The 22,414-nt window shown below is 46.5% G+C and overlaps 1 protein-coding gene across 1 annotated transcript in view; it reads right to left on the bottom strand.

Moving 5' to 3' along the window:
* Nucleotides 1-22,078, bottom strand: part of ERICH6 (glutamate rich 6) — a 43,408-nt gene extending 21,330 nt beyond the window's left edge. Inside the window, exons 1-10 of the mRNA XM_077827247.1 lie at nucleotides 21,988-22,078; nucleotides 19,533-19,587; nucleotides 18,675-18,760; nucleotides 17,617-17,677; nucleotides 16,637-16,764; nucleotides 7,938-8,013; nucleotides 5,941-6,056; nucleotides 1,917-1,979; nucleotides 946-1,004; nucleotides 728-844 (exon numbers count right to left, since the gene is read on the bottom strand). Coding sequence (XP_077683373.1) covers nucleotides 728-844; nucleotides 946-1,004; nucleotides 1,917-1,979; nucleotides 5,941-6,056; nucleotides 7,938-8,013; nucleotides 16,637-16,764; nucleotides 17,617-17,677; nucleotides 18,675-18,760; nucleotides 19,533-19,587; nucleotides 21,988-22,078 — 852 coding nt within the window. The remainder of the gene's footprint in view (nucleotides 1-727; nucleotides 845-945; nucleotides 1,005-1,916; nucleotides 1,980-5,940; nucleotides 6,057-7,937; nucleotides 8,014-16,636; nucleotides 16,765-17,616; nucleotides 17,678-18,674; nucleotides 18,761-19,532; nucleotides 19,588-21,987) is intronic.
* Nucleotides 22,079-22,414: the final 336 nt, after the last annotated feature.

Genomic DNA, 22,414 nt, shown 5'->3' with positions numbered 1-22,414 from the left:
GATTGCCAAACACTGTAAGTTATCCAACTTATTTCATCAGGGATCTTGAAGAGCTGTCTAGCTTCTGCAAAGTGGTGACAGAGGACCCTGGGCAGTGCTGCAAACTTTTTGTTGCCTGGGTTCCTGGCAAAAAGTATTTTCAGAGACTGTTTTTCCTCCTTCCCCTGTGGCTTATTTATTTATTTATTTCACAGGGTGTTTCTTAGTCCCAGCACCCTGGATCAAATTCAGATAAACGAACAGGTGTGTTTCAAGGGCAGCTCTGGTCAGTGGAACACTGTCTGCTTCTGGCTCCCAGCCCTTACAGAATGATATTTAGATTGCTTGGCCACTGTCTCATTTCTGAAGCAGTGTTAGATAAACTCTAATAGACTCTATTAGATAAACACATACCACTTTGGGCTAACCAGAACTATGTACTACCAAGAACATTATACATAAACCAAAATAAGATTGTATATCTCAGTTTTAGTGAAAGAACTAGATTTTGCCCTAGAAATGTATCCTCAGCATGAAATAGTGTGGGATGCTTGCACAGTCTTAATGTATTTTGGTATGTGGATTACACATTTCAATGCCCTAGTGAATGACAACCTCTCACTGCTAATGAAACCCTTGCAAGTTGAGTTTGACAGATGGCAGCATCTTACATAGATTTCATTTTTCCCTCCTGCAGCTCTTGGGGGTTAATCCAAACACATTACCATGTAGCAGAAAGAAACATCACCTGTATCTCCACGTCTTCTCTTGATGATTCTGGCCTATATGCTAGAATAGTTGGTGGCCCAATATGGGACAGTGTGCGCAGAGATTCCTCAAACAGTCTTATGAAGTCTTCATTAAACTTAAATTTGAAAACAGCAAATTCAATGTAGAGTCAGCTCTTTTTCAGAGGGAAAATTGTTAAGAATAAAATGTATAATTGTAGGGACCAGAGAACCATACCTCCATGTCGCACAAAACGCCTAAACTGCTGAGGTCTTGTGACAGCACTGCATGTATATCTGAATAGCAGCAATGAGAATTAATTAGGGAAGGCGTTGTGTTCTAGGAGAGCATTTCTTCCTAGCATCTTGGGAGGAATTCCCTCCCTGGCTTTTCAACACCTCTTCTCCCCCTTCCCTTTCCTTAACACACGCCAGCTAGCTGGAACATCTTTGGAGTTTATCAACTCGCTGCTCCTAAACCATTGGTAGGGTTGCTGTCCATCAGTGTGGAGCCCTTCCCCGCTTTGGTGTGGGAAGGGACATATGGGCCCTGATCCCATACTGTAATTAAGCATGTGCAGTAAAGCATGGGCTTAATTTTAAACAAGGAATAGTCCCATTGAAGTCAACAGGACAGCTCACTGCTTAAAGTTAAGCATTTAAGTGAAGTGTTGGATCAGGGCTACAGTGTCTAAAGCAGTTCCCACCTCTGCTGTCTTGAGAAGCAAGAGACTGGAAGCTAGAGATGGGGAAACTTCTATTAAGTCTTCTAATCCGTCCACTGCCAATGCAAGACTGTTTCCTATATTTAGTCCACACATAAATATCCCAAGTGAAGGGGTTTGCACCACTCCCCTCAGACATCTATTCCCAATCCAATAGAAATGGTTGGCCGGAAGCTTTTCCTGATATCCAATCACAATGAATCCCATTACTCAGTTATATTTCCGTGTGCCATAATTCACCTTCCACCTTACTATTTACTTCCTTCACAACCTTGCAACCAGCCATATCCCCCAGTTATGGCTCAGAGAAGCCACACTTCTAGTTCTTTTAATCTTGCCAGTCCTTCTAATCCCAAACCATTTTTATTTCTCTTTTCTGAGTTCCCTGCCCTTTGTCACTATCCGATAGGTACTGGTGTGTGCAGAATAGAATGCAGCCCTCCAAGACGGAAAGCAGAAGCAGCTCCTCTGGGTATCAGTTTACCATTTTCATCAGCAGAAGCAATGTGAATGCTGTCTTTCTTGAGCTCTTCAGTCTTTCTCTGAACTAGAATTAAAATACACAGTCAACATAGGCAGTAGCCAAGCTTTGACAATGTGTTTGATCTCGTCAAAGAAAAGAGCGGCAGGGAATGCACAGCTGGAGGAGAGGAAACACCAGGGAGGGATACCAAAATACATTGAGTGCTACTCTGTGGATGGGCCTCTCTTTAATATAGCGGTGTGGTGCTGTGAGACTACAAGCCCCAGGCATTCAGTGCTCCGTCTTGTCTCCAGTATTTCCTCTTGCGAAGTGTTTGTATTGGATTTTACAAATAAGTATCCGTTAAAGTCTAATTGAGCAGCCCTTTTGCACACGATACCCCAATCAACAGTGGTTGTCCAGATAACATTTGGATGATGCAGTGTAGTTGTAGCTCTGTTGGTCCTAGGATATTAGAGACACAAGGTGGGTAGGTAATATCTTTTATATAGAGACAAGCTTTTGAGCCAGTTTCCTTCAGGACACAACCAACTTTCTCTATAAATTCTGCAACATTAACCACCTGCCTCAGAACACTGTCCTCGCCACCATGGATGTCACTTCCCTATACACCAACATCCCTCACAATAACAGCAGAGCTGCCTGCCTCAAATATTTACAAGACAATAGACAACCCTCAGATATCCACCCCAAACACATTGCCAAACTCATCCATTTCATCCTCCCCCCTAACAATTTTACATTCAACAACTTTGTCCAAACCATGGGGACAGCCGTGGGTACTAGGATAGCTCCCCAATGTATCAACCTCTTCATTGGCCACCTTGAAGAAGAATTTCTGGACAAATGTACCACAAAACCAACGATATACCTGAGATACATCAATGATATTTTCATCCTCTGGACAGATGGCTTGAACTCCCTCATAGATTTTCATCACAACTTCAACAATTACTACCCATCCATTAAACTCTCTCTAGAACACTCCTACACCAGCATCAGCTTCCTGGATGCCACAATCAGCTTCAACAATGGAACCCTACAGATATCTATATACAAGAAACCCATGGATCACCCCACTTATCTTCACAGATCCAGTAATTATCCCAAACAAACCAAGAAATCGATCTACAGCCAAACACTCAGATACCACAGAATATGCTCAGAGGAGAAAGTCTGGGATATACACCTTAACACACTCAAAATCACCTTCACCAAACAAGGACACTCCACCAGAGAAGTAGATTGGATCATGGAATGGGCCACCCAAATACTTCAAGAGAACCTGCTTCAATACATAAACCCACTCCAACTGCACACTCCTAGTTATCACCTATCACCCCACATTGGAACCCATATGGGATATTATCAAACCCATATTTGATGGGGACCCCATCCTGAAAGAAATCTTTCCTGAGCCCTGACTTCTGGCCTTCAAACAACCCCCCCACCCATCACCTCTCCAAGCTTATCATCAGAAGCAAGCCCCTGACAGACCAGGACACACCATCTCAAATCAGCACCAGACCTGCCAGAACGATGCAAAACCTGCAGACATATATCCACTGATCAACATTCCCCACAACATACCTTTCAAGATCCATGGATCCTGCACATACATATCACAACATATGGTGTACTGTCATCCAGTGCATTAAATGTTCCAATAACGACGTGAGTAAAACCAGACAATCCCTATGTTCTCAAATGAACTCAAACAGGAAAATGATAAAAGATAAAAACACCCTATCACACTTTTCACATAGGTCGGATATAGAGTGATCACTATCAGTCCTCATCCTCAATGGAAACCTGCACAACACTTTCAAAAGATGAGCCTGGGAGCTTAAATTCATTACTTTGCTAGACACTAAAAATCACGGACCGAACAAAGATCTGTAATTCACTAACCCCCTCTTTTTGTCCTGTGACTGCAGAAGTGTTAATGGGCCACTCTATCTTGAGTGGTCCCTTACAATATGTGCTAACTATTTATGCTAAACAATCTTGTCCACCTTGCATTTAGCTGTGATGCTCTGAGTACCTTTCCCAGATATCAGAGTAGCAGCCATGTTAGTCTGTATCCGCAAAAAGAAAAGGAGTACTTGTGGCACCTTGGAGACTAACAAATTTATTTGAGCATAAGCTTTCGTGAGCTACAGCTCACTTCATTGGATGCATGAAGGGTCTGTCTGTCTGTGTGATGCTTTTGCAGGGAACAGAACAGGAATGGAGTATTAGAACTTGTTAGTAAGTAATCTGGCTAGAAACGCATTAGATTTCCTTTTGTTTAAATGGCTGGTAAATGGTAAATAAGCTGTGCTGAATGGAACGTATATTCCTGTTTTTGTGTCTTTTTGTAACTTTAAGGTTTTGCCTAGAGGGATTCTCTATGTTTTGAATCCGATTACCCTGTAAGGTATTTACCATCCTGACTTTACAGAGGTGATTCTTTTACTTTTTCTTTAATTAAAATTCTTCTTTTAAGACCCTGATTGCTTTTTCATTGTTCTTAAGATCCAAGGGTTTGGGTCTGTGTTCACCTATGCAAATTGGTGAGGATTTGTATCAAGCCTTCTCCAGGAAAGGGGGTGTAGGGCTTGGGGGGATATTTTGGGGGGAAGTTGTCTCCAAGCAGGCTCTTTCCCTGTTCTTTGTTTAACACGCTTGGTGGTGGCAGCATAGGGTTAAAGGATAAGGCAAAGTTTGTACCTTGTGGAAGTTTTTAACCTAAGCTGGTAAGAATAAGCTTAGGGGGTCTTTCATGCAGGTCCCCACGTCTATACCCTAGAGTTCAGAGTGGGGAGCTGTAGCTCACGAAAGCTTATGCTCAAATAAATTTGTTAGTCTCGTTAGTGCCACAAGTCCTCCTTTTCTTTTTCCCAGATATGAAAAAGAGCTCTGTGTGGCTCGAAAGCTTGTCTCTCTCACCAACAGGAGTTGATCCAGTGAAAGAACAGATTTAAAAATTTTATTAAGATATTTTAAAAAAGTGAATGGTACAGAGTTTAAGCGTAGAAGTTTCTGGTAATCAGGGAATAACGTACCGATTATCAAGGGGTGTGAAGTTCGGTTTAGGATCGGATGGCGTAAGGAATACATAATCTGCAATATCCCCGATTAGGGGTAAAAGGTTGACGGGTCAAAGTACAGACATTGAGATATGAGGGTATGTTCATATAATGGCTATGCTCAGGTGTGGAGTTTAATGAGCGGATACGATGATGAGGATGGATTGACCCTCATTTGGTGAGATTATTACCTCAGTCATCCACCTCTCTAAGGGCCAGTCCACACTGGCAATGCTAAAGCACTGCTGCAGCACCATGTTAACGTAGCTTGTGTGGTCGCAGCGCTGGGAGGGAGCTCTCCCAGGGCTCCAAAAAACCACCTCAACAAGGGGCGTAGCTTCCAGCGCTGGGGGCGTAGCTACCAGTGCTGGGGCACTGTTTACACTGGTTCTTTACAGCGCTGCAACTTGCTGTGTTCCGGGGGGTGTTTTTTCACACCCCTGAACGAGAAAGTTGCAGTGCTGTTAATTGCCAGTGTGGACAAGCCCTGACATTTGGTCCAATTTGGATGACTCAGTTGAGCAGCAGAAGGAAAGAGGCCATATATTTTCAACTCTATTTAGAGGCTTTGAAAGTTACCTTCCATAGGGATATGATACACAACGAGGTCTGTTATCTGTTGAGCATTCCCCCACAGACTGCTGTATATTCTTCTTACTAGCTAAACATTCTGTCACGTGTTTAAGAATAGTTGTATTTAGAAGAAGTGCTAGCTAGTAGTTATAGCAATGAGCTCTCCTGGGTTCTGTTCCCAAGTCTGACATTGACTTGCTGTAGAACCTTGCACTTGACTTCTGTGTCAAGTTTACCCTTGTGTAAAATAAGGAATTACACAAATCCTTGGTTACTAGGCACCTTATATAAAAAATGTTATAAATGTGCAATTACTACTATACATGTTGGCTCTTATACAGTAAGCATCAGATATTTGAACTAGCAAAGCCATTTCTTACCGGTTTTTCTGTAGATATGTTCATAAATCCAGCTTGTTTCTGTCTGCATTGACACTGAAATTCCTAAAGATTTCTCATGAGTTGAGTGATCAACATTATCAGATGTTTTTCTTTCACTACGTATAAAACACAAATTGCAAATTAATCATGTATGGTAGCTGCAAAGAAGTTGCTTTTGAAAATCTATTCAAGCAGGAGGTTTTTCCAACTTGAGTATTTAATACACTATTAGAACTGAGAGTCACACATGTATGTAGGAAGGAATAAAGGCCTAGAAACATATTTTTGCTATCTCTAAGATTTATAGACTTACTCTCAACCAAGTCAGTCTCTGAAGGTCTCCAATGGACTAGACAATGAAAATGTCCTTAAAAAGGCCTTTGAGATTAAACTATGAAAATCTCAGACCAGTTTCTCTCTCAAAGCATTAAGTAGTAAATGAACACTAGGTTTGTTTTATACATTAAATACTTTAACACACACATTCTTGTCTTCCATGGTAAGAACTGAGATGAAAGATGTCAAGTCTGGGAAACCAGGATTAACCAAACCAGCGTTTAAAATTCCTGTGCTCCACCATCAAGGCTGACTGTTCCAATATTTGACATTTCTCTTCTTGTGTCTGATCGCAAAGACCCTGTTAAGTATCTAAGGTTTTTTGATTTATAAATCAATGCCAAGGGCCCAAGACTCATGAGCAAACTTAAAAACAGCAAAAAAATAGATGCAAGCACGGGGAAGGAAAAAACGTTCAGTAGGTGAAGCATGATCAGCTTTAAGTATCGTCTATTTTAAACAGCAGTGAGTTAAAATTTGCAAATCCACTTGCATATCCCCTTAATTTCCAACACCTTTCATATGCAGAAGATTATAATCCACATCAGCTGTATCATCCAATTTATAGTTAAAGCATAACATCATATCTAAAATTAGGGCTGATCTACACTAGAAAATTAGATCGACTCAGCAACGTTGCTCAGGTGTGAAAAATCCACCCTCCCATCTCCTGAGTGATATAGTTAAAATGACCTCAGTCCCCATGTAGATAACACTAGGTTGATAGAACAATTCTTCCATTAACCTAGCTACCGCCTCTTGGGGAGATGGATTTATTACGGGGATGGGAAAACTCCTCCTTTTTGCTGCAGTAAGTGTCTATACCAGTGGTTCTCAGGCTATTCACCATTGTGGGCTGCATATGCAGCTCTCTATTCAGTATATGGGCCGCATCCACATAATATATATACTACCTGTATGGCCCTGAGGATGTCACATGGGCCCCAGTTGTGTGCTGATTGGGCTGCAAGAGGCCCACGAGCCGTGAGTTGAGAACCACTCGTCCACACTCAAGAGCTATAGTGGTGCAGCTGCAGCTGGACCACTGTAGCATTTTAAGTGTAGACGTAGCCTTACAGACTAAAAGCATCATAGAGCCCTTCCCTTTTCCACTACATAGTGCAGCTGTCCTACTACCTTGGAGAGGTGAATTCAACAGTTGAGTTGAAAGTTTTAGCCTGCTCAAAGCTGTGAACAAGTAATGTATATGAAATATGTTGGTGGTCCTAGTACAGATCCTAGTGAACAGGCATTGCAAAAACAACCACCGGACAGACGTAGCACAAATAATCGGCACCCTTGTTGGTTATTTAAGTAGAAGCCAAAACAGGATGGACATAGAGAATGAACTACCCTTTCACTCGCAGATACTTTCCCTCCAAATCCAGGCTGAAGCTTATTCAAAAAGTAGCCCATGCTACCATGGCCCATGCTGTACCAGCTTTGTGGATAAATAGAAGACAGCAGTCTCTGTGGCTGTCAGACACCTTTGAGAAGGCCTACATCTTAAAAGCAGGCGTGAACTATATTCAGGAAAAACAATGAAAGCAATGGAGATTTGTAAGTAGCTTTCTTCACTGGTTCTAAGTTTCCCAGCTCATGATCCTGTTTGACCATCACCAAGTCATATTAAGTTCTGTGGTAACTTTGCATGTGCTTACCAGCTTAACTTGTGTAACGAGGGAGAGGAAGTTTCTCTTCTAATTCCACCTAGTATTGTAGGAAGGCCTTTTGTACCTGTTGAACACAACAAACTAGTCAATGCATACAATACAAACAATACTAAATGATTAAACACACAGACTCTTCAGTGCATCTGCTGGTCTAGGTACATGAGAGAGAACTGTATGTGTTAAAATCCAAACTCAAACATATCCTATTTTTAAATGGTAGTTCCATAGCAAGCTGCTTCTTAAAAGCAGACATTTGTTATCTTAGATCAAAAAGATGAAGTGTTGAGGACTAACTCCTGAATCGGTTTTGAGGGATTATTATTGCTGCATGCAGTCTAAACCTACTGTAAACCTATCCTCACTGGGCTTCCCAGGCTTCTGACCTGGCAATTCCAATCCCAGCAGAATTCAGCTACTCAGGGGCTCCTTTTGTCTAGCACTGAGGGTCACTTATGCCCACCCTTCTCACAGTGCCCTGCCTGCCAATATGCTATGTGTCTGTTTATAAAGCCCATCCAAATCGAGGACGTAAATACTTCAATGATCATCTTTTGCCCTAAACCCCTCCTTGGCTGTGTTGGGTCTGCTCTCATTCCCTGTGTTCTTTTTGGTTGATCATAGAGCACAAGTTTCTCAGTCAAAGACTTGCTTGTGGAACTAAGTCTTGGAAGAGGTTGACAAAATTTCTTCCTTAGTTGCCTTCGGACACATGGTAAGACACATTCACTGTGGTTAGCTAGTTCTAGATAGCTTGTTGCCCCCCTCCCTGCTTTATTGAATCTACTAACCCTTCCCCTCTTGCTCCCTTTTGTAATAATTGCACCTACAACTTTATCCTAACTGTGAGCTTACCTGTGAAAAGCAACTGAAAGGTCATTAAATGTTCCCGTAACCTATAATAATAATAATCTATTTGTGGGAAAATGTGCAAAAGAAAGACAGACTACATTAATCTAAACAAGAAGGCCTATTGATAAAACTGAAGGACTATGTTAAAATCATGCTTAGTAAACAAGGGGAGTGTGGAACTGGAAATTAGGCCTAACTGCTGGACAAAATAATGAGGGGAGGAGTTATTTCAGCCAATCACCCCTTTTTGGGGCCCTTAAAAACAAATTTTGGGAGGGCAGGGAAGGACTACTACCACCACTGCTACAGCCACTGCCATGAAATTTTTCATCATGATACCCAGATGTTGGCACATAGTAGGGACATGTGACCACCACCGCTGCACCAGCAAGGACTCTAGTCTGCTACATGAGAGATCCTGCTCTGTCTTCCTCTCCCTTTTGTCTCTCTTTCTATCCCCCAATCTCTTGGCTTTTCACTTGAGCCTAAATAAAACTGCGCGGCACAGCTGGAGCACAATGAGATGAGACAGCCCAAGCAGCTCTGCTCAGCCTGAGAAGGACGAGTGAAGGAGAGGGACCTGACCACATCAGATGTCCCTGACTGGGGAGGCAAGCCAAGGTCCACAGCAACAGCTGTTGTGGGTGATGTGCCAGCCCAAAGCACCTATTTATGACCCACTAGCCCCCTCTTTCCTGAGAACATCAACAAAAGCCATATTTCCCCATCTTATCTCTCTTCTCTCCCTTCTAGGTCAAAAGCAGGAAAGTGACTATCATTCCTGACTCAGGATTAAACAGAACTAGCCACTTTCTTCCTCATCAAGGAGGACTGTTTGATAGAATAAAACTCACTGTGGTGTCCCAGGCCTTGAAGTTTCCAATGTTCGCTGAAACCTGGTGGGCTGAGAAGCTGATTAGAGGAGCGCCCAGTCTCCACCGATTGGTCCAACCACGCTATTTAAGCAAGACGGTGGTACAAGAAGTTGTTTGAGCAACAAGGTGATTTCCTGTTGCGGCTCCATGGGACCCTGCTTCCTGCACCCAACCCTGTTTCCAATTCCTGCTCTGCTCCTGGCTTCTGCCTCACCCCTGCTTTCACTCCTGTTCCCACCAGGCTCATGCACCATGCTTGATTCTTGCCTTTCCTCCATTTCCTGCCCTTACCTCGCTTCCACCATCACTTACTAGTCCTGTCTCTGACTTGATCCCTAGCTCTAGCATTTGGTTTCTGACCTCGGCTCTGACCCTCAGCTTCGATTCCTGACTCTGACTTGATTCCTGGCTTTGGTAATTAGCAGTTGACCATGGTGCTGATCCTCGGCTTTGTTTCCCCAACCTGGGTGCCTGCTAGGCCTCTAGACCTGACTCCTGCTCTGACTACTAGACAAGACTGCCTACATCCCAGTCCACAGTACTCGAACCAATATTCCCTCTCTAAAAAGACTAACTTTGTTTTGCATAATCACTCAGTTTCAATTTTTTTTGCCTTCTTTTAATTCTTTTCTTTTTTGTGTGTTTCAATCAATAAATTTCTGACCTTTGGTATAAATTTCCTAGTGTGTTTTCCATGGTACTGATCTGGCTAAAGTCTCATATATCAAACTTTGTTTAGAACTGTTTACTGTGGAACAGTTACAGGTTATGTTAATACCTCTAACTTGTTGGGCCCATATACTCCATCATAATTAATACAACATCCCCTTTATTTATATAGATGGGACACTGATCCCTTTTGTTGATGGGTGCTTCCCTGAAGGTTTTTAGATTTCCACTTTCATAGATTCCAAGGCCAGAAGGAACCACTGTGGTCATCTAATCTGATCTCCTACAGGGTTATATCCAGATGACTTTTAATTTAAGCCTGGTCGACACTAGAAACTTCTGCCAGTACAGTAATGTCACTTAGGGATTTGAGGTTTTTTATGACATTTTTATATCAGGAAAAGCCCGAGTCTGGACACAATTATATTGGGGAAAAATATGTTTTTGCTGGCATAGCTTGTTTTCTTTGGGGAACTATGAAAAGCTACAGCAGTAAAAATGCTCTTTTGCTAGTAGAAGCTGTGCCTACACTAGAAAGTGTTTTTGTTCTAAATGGGGAGTAGATACTTTGCAGGTGACCTTATAAACTACATAAAATAGGTTTCAGAGTAACAGCCGTGTTAGTCTGTATTCGCAAAAAGAAAAGGAGTACTTGTGGCACCTTAGAGACTAACCAATTTATTTGAGCATAAGCTTTCGTGAGCTACAGCTCACTTCATCGCATGCATCCTGTGGAAACTGCAGAAGACATTATATACACAGAGACCATGAAACATAAAATAGGGTTACTATTAAACTGAATAGCCTAGTTGGGCCTGAAGTCACTGTGGAAGGGAGGAACACTGTTCTTTTTAAGATTGCAATTGTATTAGATTTTCCAACTATCTAATGAGACAGCACCTCTCAGAGGGCAGATAACTAGGCAGGCAGGACACGTCTCTCCGGAATCAGATTGTGAAGGGTGGGAAATCCAGTAGTTACACTGTGCATATGCAATATGCATCTGGCTTTTATTCTCTGACCAATGCTTATTCGTAATCCTTTCTATGCAAGGAAAAATGATGCGCTTTGATACTGCCAGTTTTGGTGCTTTTTCAAGATGATGTGCCAGCTTCCAGTATGATTCTAAGGAAAGGAAGGAGTGAGAGCAGTAGAATAAGGACAGTGGACTTCAAAAAAGCAGACTTTAATAAACTCAGAGGACTGATAAGTTAAGGTCCCATGGGAAGAAAATCTAAGGGAAAAGAGTTCAGGAGACCTGGCAGTTTCTCAAGGTGGCACTATTAAAGGTACAACTGCACACTATCCTGATTCTAAGGAAAGATGGGAAGAACAGTAAGAGGGAAATATGGCTCTAGGAGCTTTTTAATGACCTGAAAATAAAAAAGGAATCCTACAAAAAGTGGAAACATGGGCAAATTGCTAATGAGTACAAAAGGATAGAAAAGCATGTAGGGACAAAATCAGAGAGGCTAAGGCACAATATGAGTTACATTTAGCAAGGTAAACAAAAGGCAATAAGATGAAGTTCTTTCAGTACATTAGAAGCAAAAGAAAGACAAAGGAAAGTGTAGGTCCTCTACTTAGCAGAGAAGGAGAGTTAATAACTGATGACAAGAAGAAAGCTGAGGTATTTAATGCCTATTTCTCTTCAGTCTTCACTAAAAAGATTAATGGTGATCAGCTACTCAACACAATTAATATTAACAACAAGGGGGAAGGAATTCAAAGCTGGGAAAGAATAGATTAAAGAATATTTAGATAAATTAGAGATAGTCAAGTCGGCAAGGCCTGATGAAATTCATGGGTACTCAACGAAGTAATCTCTGAACTGTTAGCAATTATCTTTGAGAACTCCTGGAGGATGGCTGAGGTCCCAGAAGACTGGAAAAGTGCAAACATAGTACCTAGCTTTGAAAAGAGGAACAAAGATGACCTTGGGAATTATAGACCAGTCAACCTAAATTTGATACCTGGAAAGATACTGGAACAAATTATTAAACAATCAATTTGTAAGCACCCGGAGGATAACAGGGTTATCAGGAATAGCCAACATGGATTTGTCAAGAACAAATCATGCCAAAGCAACCTAATTTCCTTTTCTGAGAGGGTTACTGGCACAGTGAATAGGAGGGAAGCAGTAGATATGACATATCTTGATTTTTAGTAAGGCTTTTGACCAGGCCCGCCAACAAGGGGGGCAAAGAGGGCAATTGCCCAGGGGCCCAGGCAATTTAAAAGGGCCCAGGGGCTCCTGGCTGCCGCCGCCGGCAACACAGCAGGGCTAAGGCAGGCTTCCTGCCTGCCCTCACATCCATAGGCGCCGATTCCGTGGGTGCTGCGGGGATGGAGCACCCACAGGGAAAAATTAGTGGGTGCTCTGCACCCACCGTCAGCCAAGCTCCTCCCACCCCCACCCCGTCCTTCTCCCCTGAGCGCGATGTCCCCACTCCTTCCCCTCCCAGCGCTTCCCGCCTGCCGCCTAACAGCTGTTTGGCAGTGCTTAGGACTTTCCAGGAGGGAGTGGGAGGAGTGGGGATGTGGCATGCTTGGGGGAGGAGGTGGTAAAGAGGCGGGGCAGGGGCAGGGACTTGGGGAAAGGGAGTGGAATTGGGGCAGAGCAAGGGTGGTGCAGGGGAAGGGCCAGGGGCGGGGGGGGGGGGGGGTTTGAGCACCCACGGGGCACAGGGGAAATCAGCGCCTATGGTCGCTCCGCACTGCTCCCGGAAGCGGCCGGCACGACCCTGAGCCCCTGGGGGAAAAGAGGGTCTCCATGCGCTGCCCCCAGCACTGACACCACACCTCCCACTGGCCGGGAACTGTGGCCAATGGGAGCTGCGGGGGCGGTGCATGCGGGCAGCGGTGTGCAGAGACCCCCTGGACCCCCCGCCTAGGAGCCACTGCCAGAGGGATGTGCCTATAGCTTTCGGGAGCCACCTGAGGTAAGCGTAAATCCCCTGCCCCAGCCTAGAGTCCACACCCCCTCTCACACCCAAACTCCCTCCCACAGCTTGCACCCTACACCCAAACTTCCTCCAAAAGCCCGCACCCCAACTACCTCCCAGACCCTGCTACCCAACTCCCTCTCAGACCCTGCACCCCTCACCCCTCCTGCACCCAAACTCCCTCCCAGAGCCTGCCCCCCCTGCACCCAAACTCCCTCCCAGAGCCTGCACCCCACCAGAGCCATCCCTAGCTATTTGGGTGCCCTACACAGCCCCAGCCCTCCGAGGGGAGGGGGGCACCTGCTCTCCCCCACCCAGGGTCTAGACTGTGCTCAAGGCCTGCGGGGCCTGGGAGGCAGGAGCTGTGAGGAGGCACTTTGGGGGGCCGCACAGGCCCACAGTGGCTCAGGGGATTAGCGGGGGGGCAGGAGCAGCCCGCTCCGCTTCTCTCACCTTGGCCCCAGCTGTGTCGCTTGGAGAAGGGTGCTTGGGGGAAGGGGTCCCCCGTCCCCTCACACTCACCGGCAGCAGTGGGAAGTGGAGCAGCCCGGCCCCAGCCCGCATAGGCGCCAACTTTTCCCGGCACTGGTGGGTGCTCGAGCCTCATTAAATACTCCAGGCCCACCCCAACTCCACCCCTGCCCCACCCCATTCCAACGCCTTCCCCAAATCCCCGCCCCACCTCTTCCCCGAGAGTGCGGCGTTCACCCTCCTCTCCCCTCCCTCCCAGCGCTTGCTGTGCAAAACAGCTTTTTTGAGGCAGCAAGTGCTGGGAGTTAGGGGGAGAAGGAGTCGCGGTGCGCTCAGGAGAGGAGGTGGAGGTGAGCTGGGGGGGGTGCGGGGCAGGGAGCTGCTGGTGGGTGCAGAGCACCCACCAATTTTTCCCTGTGGGTGCTCCAGTCCCGGAGCACCCATGAAGCCGGCACCTATGCCAGTTCGCTTTACTCCGCCAGCTCTGAGCCACGGCGCTCCGCTTCCTGCCGCCGGTGAGTGCGGGGGGCAGTCCTTTCCCCGACCTGACTGACACGGCTGGGACCGGGGTCGGGGGAGCGGAGCGGGCTGGGGCCGTGTTGCTCCGCTTCCCGCCGCCAGTGGGTGCGGGGCCCGGTCCTTTCCCCACAATCACCAGCGGTGGGAAGCGGAGTGCCGCGGCTGGGAGCTGGCGGAGTGGAGCAGGCTGGGGCTGGGTTGTTCCGCTTCCTGCCACTGCTGGTGAGCGTGGGGTCGCTGGGGGAAGAGCTGGAATGGGGGCAGGGTGGACTGGGGGGAAGGCTAACAGGCTGGGTGGAGGGAGTTGTCCGGGGCTCCACACTCCCCTAGGGATGGCCCTGCCCCTTGAAGTGGGCGCAGCCCGCGGGGGGCCGGCCAAGGGATAGGGCTGGTTGCTGGAGCTGGTGCTGCCGCATATGCAGCACGCAGCTGCCTAGGGCACCATGAAATTTGGGGCAATTTGGTGCCCCAAATTTCATGGTGGCCTATGCAGCTGCATATTCTGCATAGGGACTTAGAGACGGCCCTGCATCCCCTCCCACCCACAATCCCCTGCCCCAGCCTGGTGAAAGTGAGTGAGGATGAGGGAGAGCGAGCGACGAAGGGAGTGGGGGATGGAGTCAGCAGGTGGCGGGGCCTCGGAGAAGGGGTGGGACAGGGGCATAGTCTCAGGGAAGGGGCGGGGCAGGAGATGGGGCAAGGGTCTTTGGGTTTGCACAATTAGACAGTTGGCAACCCTACCAGGCAGGCATGTGGAAGCCCTGTCTGTGCTGGAGGAGCGCACCCAGCAGTGCAGCTGGCAGCTTAATGGGCACCAGCCAGCACAGGAGCAGCACCACCCAAGCGTCAGGTGGACCGCGTCCGTGCAGGCGTGGGGTTTACTTGCGTGGGGGCCCATTGATTGTTCTGCCCTGGGGCCCGGAATTGCTGTCAGCGGGCCTGCTTTTGTCATAGTCCTACATGGCATTCTCATAAGAAAATTAGGGATATGCAGCCTAGGTGAAATTACTAAAAGGTAGGTGCACAACTAGTTGAAACACTGTACTCAAAGAGTAGTTATCAATGTGTCGCTTTCAAACTGAGAGTGCACAGGTCAGTCCTGGGTCTAGTACTAGTCAATATTTTCATTAATGACTTGGATAATGGAGTGGGGAGTATGCTTATAAAACCTGTAGATGACATCAAACTAGGAGGGGTTGCAAGCACTCTGGAGGATAGGATTAGAATTCAAAATTACTGTGACAAATCAGAGAATTGGTCTGAAATCAATAAGATGAAATTCAATAAAGACAAGTGCAAAGTACTACACTTATGAGGAAAAGAATCAAATGCACAGCAATAGAATGGGAAATAACTGGACAGAGGATAGTACTTCTGAAAAGGATCTGGGGGTTATAGTGGATAACAAATTGAGTATGAGTCTTCACTGTGATGCAGCTGCAAAAATATCATTCTGGGGTGTATTAACAGGAGTATGTAAGATACGGGAGGCAAGTGTCCCAGTCTACTTGGCACTCATGAGGCCTCAGCTGGAGCACTGTGTTCAATTCAAGGGCACCACACTTTAGGAAAGATGTGGACAAATTGGAGAGTCCAGAGGAGAGCAATCAAAATGATAAAAGGTTTAGAAAACGTTGACTTATGTACAAAGGTTAAAAAACTGGTTATGTTTAGTCTTGAGAAAAGAAGACTGATAGGAGACCCGATAATAGTCTTCAAATATGTGAAGAGTTGCAATACAGAGGATTATGATCAATTGTTCTCCATGTCCACTGAAGGTAGGAGAAGTAGTAATGGTCTTAATCTGTAGCAAGGGAGATTTAGGTTAGATATTAGGAAAAACTTTACCCTGATAGTTGGAGTTATGCTCTGGAATAGGCTTCTGGGGAAGTTGTGGAATGCCCATCATTGGAGGCTTTTAAAAACCGTTTGGACAACCACCTGTCAGGCATAGGCGGCGGGTATAATAGGCTAGGGAGGTTAAGTCTCCCCTAAGCCAAGCCCTGGCTCCGCCCATGCTCTGCCCTCCCCCTGCAGGTGCCCAAGCCAGCAGGAACTCAGCTATGCAGCCAGCTGGAGGCCAGTGGGCTGGCACTGGGGGCAGTTTGGCTGTGGCTCCTCTGGCTGCAGGGGAGGGGGGGCACTTAGGGCTCTGGTAGACAGGGTGGGGTGGACACTCAGGGCTCCCACGGACATGAGGTAGGGGTGGGGCCTTGGGCAGAAGGGGCAGGGCTGTGTGGCTAGCCTCCCCAAAGGGGGAGCTCACGCGCCGCTAATGCTATCAGGTCTAAGTTTACTCGGTCCTGCCTCATTCAGGGGGCTGGACTCATTAACTTCTTGAGGTCCCTTCCAGTCCTACATTTATTTGATTCTACAATACCTATGTTGGGAGCTGGTTGCTGTGTAGCCCTCTTCTGGAGGCTGGTCTCGGCTCTGGGTTCTGTGGCCCCATCAGACTTTTCTGCTGAACTCTTGTCTTGAGGCGATCTAAGCAGGTGAAAGGCAATATGATCAGACTTTAGGGTAAAGGCTTTTTACCCATAGTGCCTTACTAATACCCATGGTTAAGTCAGATGGCTTGCCATCTCCCAAGGAATTTAGATTCCCTGTTGTTAAAGACAAAATGCTACACTTAGCTGGCTGTTTAATGATTTAGATGAAATAAATGGGTACTCCTAATGTAGTTCCTAGTGGATAGGTATCCATATTCTAACAGCCCCATAACTGTCCTCATTAATCAACAGGAACAGAACACACAGTAATAGGCTTATACTGTAGCAGGGAAAACTTAAGTTAAATATTAGAAAAAATCTTTCTCATATAAGGGCCTAATTCTGCCCTGTGATACATGTGCAGAACTTTCACTAAAGGCAAGAAAAGTTGCACACAAGTTATCAGGGACAGAATTTCACCACTGTGAAGTTTCACAATGAAATATGTGAGTAAGGAAAGCTGTGGAATCATCATCACTGGGAATATTAATATGTAGGTACCCCTCCTGATGAATAACCAATTTTGCTGTGAAATTAGGGTGAGAGAAATCTACATGACTGATCATGGTTCTTTCCAATAAAATGATCATAATATAATGAAGGACCAACATCTGGAGAAGAGTGAAAGCAAAGAAGACAGTTAATTGTACTGATTGTATTGACTTCCTGATTGTACAGTCCCCATGTCAGGAATGGTTACAGCGTGCCACAGCTCAGACAATAATACAAACAAATTAAGTTTTATGTTGAAGTAATAGTTCAGCTAGAGCCTCATCTAACTCCCGTTGAAATCAATGCAAATAATTCCACTGAGTTCAAATGGGAGTTGGAGTGGGTCCTTCCTTACCTGCTTAATGTATCTAATGATGTGGAAATTTCTCTTCTAATTTCTCCTAGTACTCTGGAACCTGTAGCATACAAAAATCACTAGTATTTACACTAGATTGTATCTGTAAACTAGTAATAAGCATAATTCTGACCTGCTATAAAAGACTAAAGAATTATGTATTCACATGAATGTAAATTAAAAACAAAACTTGTTTTTTACTGAATTAAATACAACCAACAGAGCAAATGCCCCTTCTTAAATGAGAATGATAGTAAACTCCTTTTTCTGGCTTCAGAGAAGGGTGACCACCTTCCCTTCCCCACCTGAGCAGTGATTTTATGCTCCAGATTACTGAGGCAAAAGTGCTCAAATTTGGGTGCCGATAGCCAGGGCCATCCACAGGGGGGTGCAGGGCCCGGGACAACCCCCACCCCTCCAGCCCAGGCCCTGCCCCCATTCCACCCCTTCCTCCAAGCCTCCACCTCTTCCCTCCCCTGCTCCCTGCCCCACTCCCCGTCCCTATTGCACCCCTTCCCCCAAGCCCCCACCCCGCCTCTTTCTGGCTTCTGCCCCCTCCCCTGAGCGACACTGGGAGCTGGCGGGCGGGCTGGGGCTGGGTTGCTTGCTGCTGCCGGCACCAGGTCTCCCGCTAGTCCCCCAGAACCCCGCATCCCAAAGTGTGGGGCCCTGCAAAGCACGGAGCCTGGGGTGGTTGCCCCAGTCCATCCAATGTCTAAAGCTAGGCACCTAAATCTGTAGCTAGGTACCTAAATGAAGTTAATAGAGAATTTGTGTGCTCAGCACCTCTGGAAAATCAGGCTACATATTTAGGAGCATAAATATAGATTTAGGTGTCAAAGTTTAGGCATCTAAAACTGAAAATATTGCTCTGACCCTATACCCCATTTCTCAGTGCACCTCTCCTTCTTGCCCCAAGGTATTTACTTCCTTTTCCTACATGCTCCAGATCACTGCCTCCTCCCTTTTTGTGTGCACTGATTTTTCTCTTCCCTCTATATGCCCAAGGCATTATAACCCCAGTCTCTAGCAAGGATGGAATTACATCATAGTTGTACCTGGGCCTGGAGCTGGCTGTTCTGTGGCCCCATCCTGGAGGCTGCTCTCTGATTCCATCTCTGTGGAACTTCTGTCTTCAGATGAGCTAAGGAAGTTGAAAAGACAGTATGTTCAGCTTACAGAGGAAAGACGTCTCTGCAAAGCATTATTGTCTCACTAATGACCACTGTTTATAATAGATGGCTTTATCACTAAAGGAATTCAATTTCCCTCTCCTTGCACAAAGAAAATGACACATTAGGAAGAACATTAGTGTACTCTGTCTTGTTCCTAGTAGACGTATTCATACAGTCCCTCCTCCTCCACTGATCGTCTCAGCAGAGGCTCAAGGACTGAATAAGCACAAAGACTGAAATAAGGCTAACCTAGGAAAAATGGATACAGCTAGGTTTATTCAATCTGGGAGTGGGGAACTGGAGGGAGGAGGACAGTAACTAAAGATAAGGAGACAATCAATGAGGAAAGAACAAGTCATAACAGATGTAAAGTGCTATGCTAAGAAAGTTATACAGGCCATTTGGTAGGTGTAACCTAGGTTACAAAATCATCTTGGCTACATTAGATGCTAGACATCTTCCTATCAAGGATGGTTTTGGGGAAAAACCTCAATATTGCCATGATGCAAGGAATGATGGACTAGATGACCCACTGGAGAGCTTCATAAACACCCAATGTTTCTAAGGTGATATAAGTAAGGACGGGTGGGGCACGAGGGAAGCCAGTGAAAGCAAAGAAGATTCCCAAGTAGAATATTGTGCTGAATATTGAATTGCTAGCTCTAAGATCACGTATGGCAACTGCATAACACTGCTCAGCCCAGAATAAAGCAAATCAAAATTATATTTCCATTTTCTTACCTGCTTCGCCCCTCATAGGATGAAGATGAAGTTTCTTTTCTATTTTCCTTGGCATCTGTTGAATGCAAATATATACAGGCTAGTTGGACTGCAAGATATGCATCCGAACATGCAAGCATAACCCCCCAGTATGTGAGCTGGACTAGAGGAAAGGTAAAGAATTTTAAGGTAGGGTATTAAGGCTGTGTATACAGCATCTCCCATTCTCTTTATTGTCCCCACAGCAGGGGAGGAGGGAAGAGAAAGGATACTCCATGTGAAGGACTCAAAGGGATAAAGTTTTGCCAAGAAGCCAGGTTCTTATAACTCTTTGGCTTCAGCTATCAACGGCATGGCCCCAACATGTGCTTTCTCCCAATTCACGCTCCAGTCACTATGCTTTACTCTAGAGCTGCTCAGAACATTTCAACACAAGTGAAATTTCTAACCAGCTCCCACCCCAGATGATGTCGTAAGTGATAAAACAAATGACACAATGAGGCAATGGCTAGAGCATCAGGGGCAGAAGTCTTATGCCCCACGTCTGAACAGAAATTATTTTGACACATTCCGCCATTGCGGTGCAAAAAGCAAAACATTTATTTTTCTCCACCCTGGGCATCAACAGTATCACACAGCAGGACTGGTCAGGATAGATGATAATCTTGTTAATCTCAGCTGCCCCCACTCAGTTACAGAGTTAGGGTTTTCTTCTCTATGAAGAAATTTCAAATTACTTTGCAGGTACCAGGTTGGATCTGGACTGAGAGGTCTGCCTCTGTGGCAACAGAGTGATGTCTTGAGGGGACCAATACTGAGTGCTCTCTTCTTGACTTTCAGATGATGTGGGTTTGCTTTGGGTCACAACCTGTATGTTCTTCTTGGCTGGGTGGAAGACCTGTGGGAAGTACTGAGCTTGTTGATTAAGACTGTCATTTTCCTACAAGGAGAGGACTGCAGAGTGCCTGGAGTCCTTAAGGAGGCTCTTGCTAACCATTGACTCGTATCTCGTTTTTCTGTTTTGGGAGATCATTGAAAAGGAGGTGACAGGGCAACTCTGGTACTTTCTGCGGTTCTTGTATTTCATTATCTTAGTCTATCACACTTTAGACCCTATCACAGACTGGACTGCCCTTTTAAGAGGAAACTGCTCCAGCCCACCTATGCCTCATTAACAGTCTCTTGATTGGGTGTGACAGAGGAACTGATCTCTATAAAGAGTTAGAGGAGTGAGGACTCTCTGATAGAGGTTGCAATGAGTTGGAGGCTTCTGCAGGATACTGTTGACCAAGGGGAAGAGTTTGGGCCAGAAAGCCAGAGCAAGCTATAGAGAACCTGCAGGGACAGACCTTCAAACTAGGGGAGCTGCTTCAGCTAGGCTAGGCTAGGCTAGGCTGGGCTGGGTGTGGTCTGCTAATGTAGAGAAGATGCTGAGATACCAGAGGAGGTTTGAAACCATACCTCAGGTAGGAGGGGCTATGACCAGCATAAGATATTTTTGTGTTTATTTTTATGCCAATAAAACTAGTCTCTAAGCTAGTCACTGAACAGAGAAAAGTCTTTCTGTAAGTTATTGAGATAGTGTGACAGGCACCCTTGACCACAAGAGGGTGCTCAGGAGGCAGCTGATGTAACAGGCCCAAATACCTGTCTATATGCACTTGTTTCTGTGGCTGTCTTAGCAATGGATAAAGACTGAATATCCATGGTGCTTTCTTAAAATCTCAAAGTCCTTGATGCTTGTGGCCATGAGGTTTTGCTGGTACTGCTGTGGTTGCTAGTAGGGATCTTTGGGGAAAGTCCTAAAGGGTAGTTTTAGAAAATCGCTTTTCCAGCCAAAGGACTCTCTGTGAGCCAGGCTACTCTGAGGTTTTTCTTGTAAATTTTTGCTGATACAGACTAACACAGCTACCCCTCTGAAACCTGTCTTTTGTAAACGTCACTGTCTCTATGGCCATTGGAAATGTTAATGAGGAGATATGGGCTGGCTGCAGTGTGCTGGTGGCACCCACTGCTCCATCCCCACCTACCTGACCCAGCTGATGCAGCAGAAAGAATAAGCCAGGCTCTTTATGAGACACGGGTGTAAACAAAGGGAAGCATGCTCGGGCTCAGTCTTACAAATGAGATGATGTTGGTAAAGGGGAGATGCAGCTGGAAAATGGGAAAGGCGGATCTCCCCTCTGCCTGTCCAACAAGGGACTCCACACTGCTGTCAGGAGGATAGTCAAGCGCAGAGGTTACTGGATCTAGAGTAGCTCGAGGAGCAGCTGTAGCTAAAGGCCTTTAAAAACCTGCTTCTGCTGGGAAGCCCCGGTTGGCCTGTGACCCCCTGCCCCAGAGCACAGCGCAGGGCCCAGCGCCCTAGTTCCGCTACGGCCACCTCCAGACACACAACCCGCCGGCAGTCCCCGCTGAGGAGTGTCACGCTGGGCCGCGCCATCCCCGTGACCCCGCTGCCCCGGGGGCCACGTACCCGTCCCTGCTCCCCGCGAGGCCGGCTGTTCTCCGGGCCCCGGCTCGGCGGACCCACCCCGCTTCCGCCCCGCACTGCCCGCTCCCTCCATGGCGCGCTGCTGCCCGCGGGGCTGCGACCCCTTTGCACGTGAGGAGCCCCTTCCCGGGCCCTTGTGACGCCAACTGTGGTGCGTTCTAATCGCTAGGGAGACGGCGGGGCGGGGCGCTCAGAGCCCGCCCCGCCCCGAGATTTAAAGGGGCCGGCTGCTCCCTGCCCCCGGGGTCCAGGCGCCCCTCCCCGCTGCGGAGCAGCCAGACCGCTCCACGGCCGCGCGGGCCGGATGCACTTGCACCGTGTACAGGGGTCTGGCTTATTCTGGGGTGTGGCAGTGGAGGTGTTTGGTCGCGGGGCGGGGGGATGCTGCGTCTCCTGCTTTGCTGTCCCA

This window comes from Eretmochelys imbricata, chromosome 9, assembly GCF_965152235.1.
Source record: "Eretmochelys imbricata isolate rEreImb1 chromosome 9, rEreImb1.hap1, whole genome shotgun sequence".
Lineage (NCBI taxonomy): Eukaryota > Metazoa > Chordata > Testudines > Cheloniidae > Eretmochelys > Eretmochelys imbricata.
Note: the sequence above shows the minus strand (reverse complement) of the source record. Positions and strands in the feature narration are given on the sequence as shown.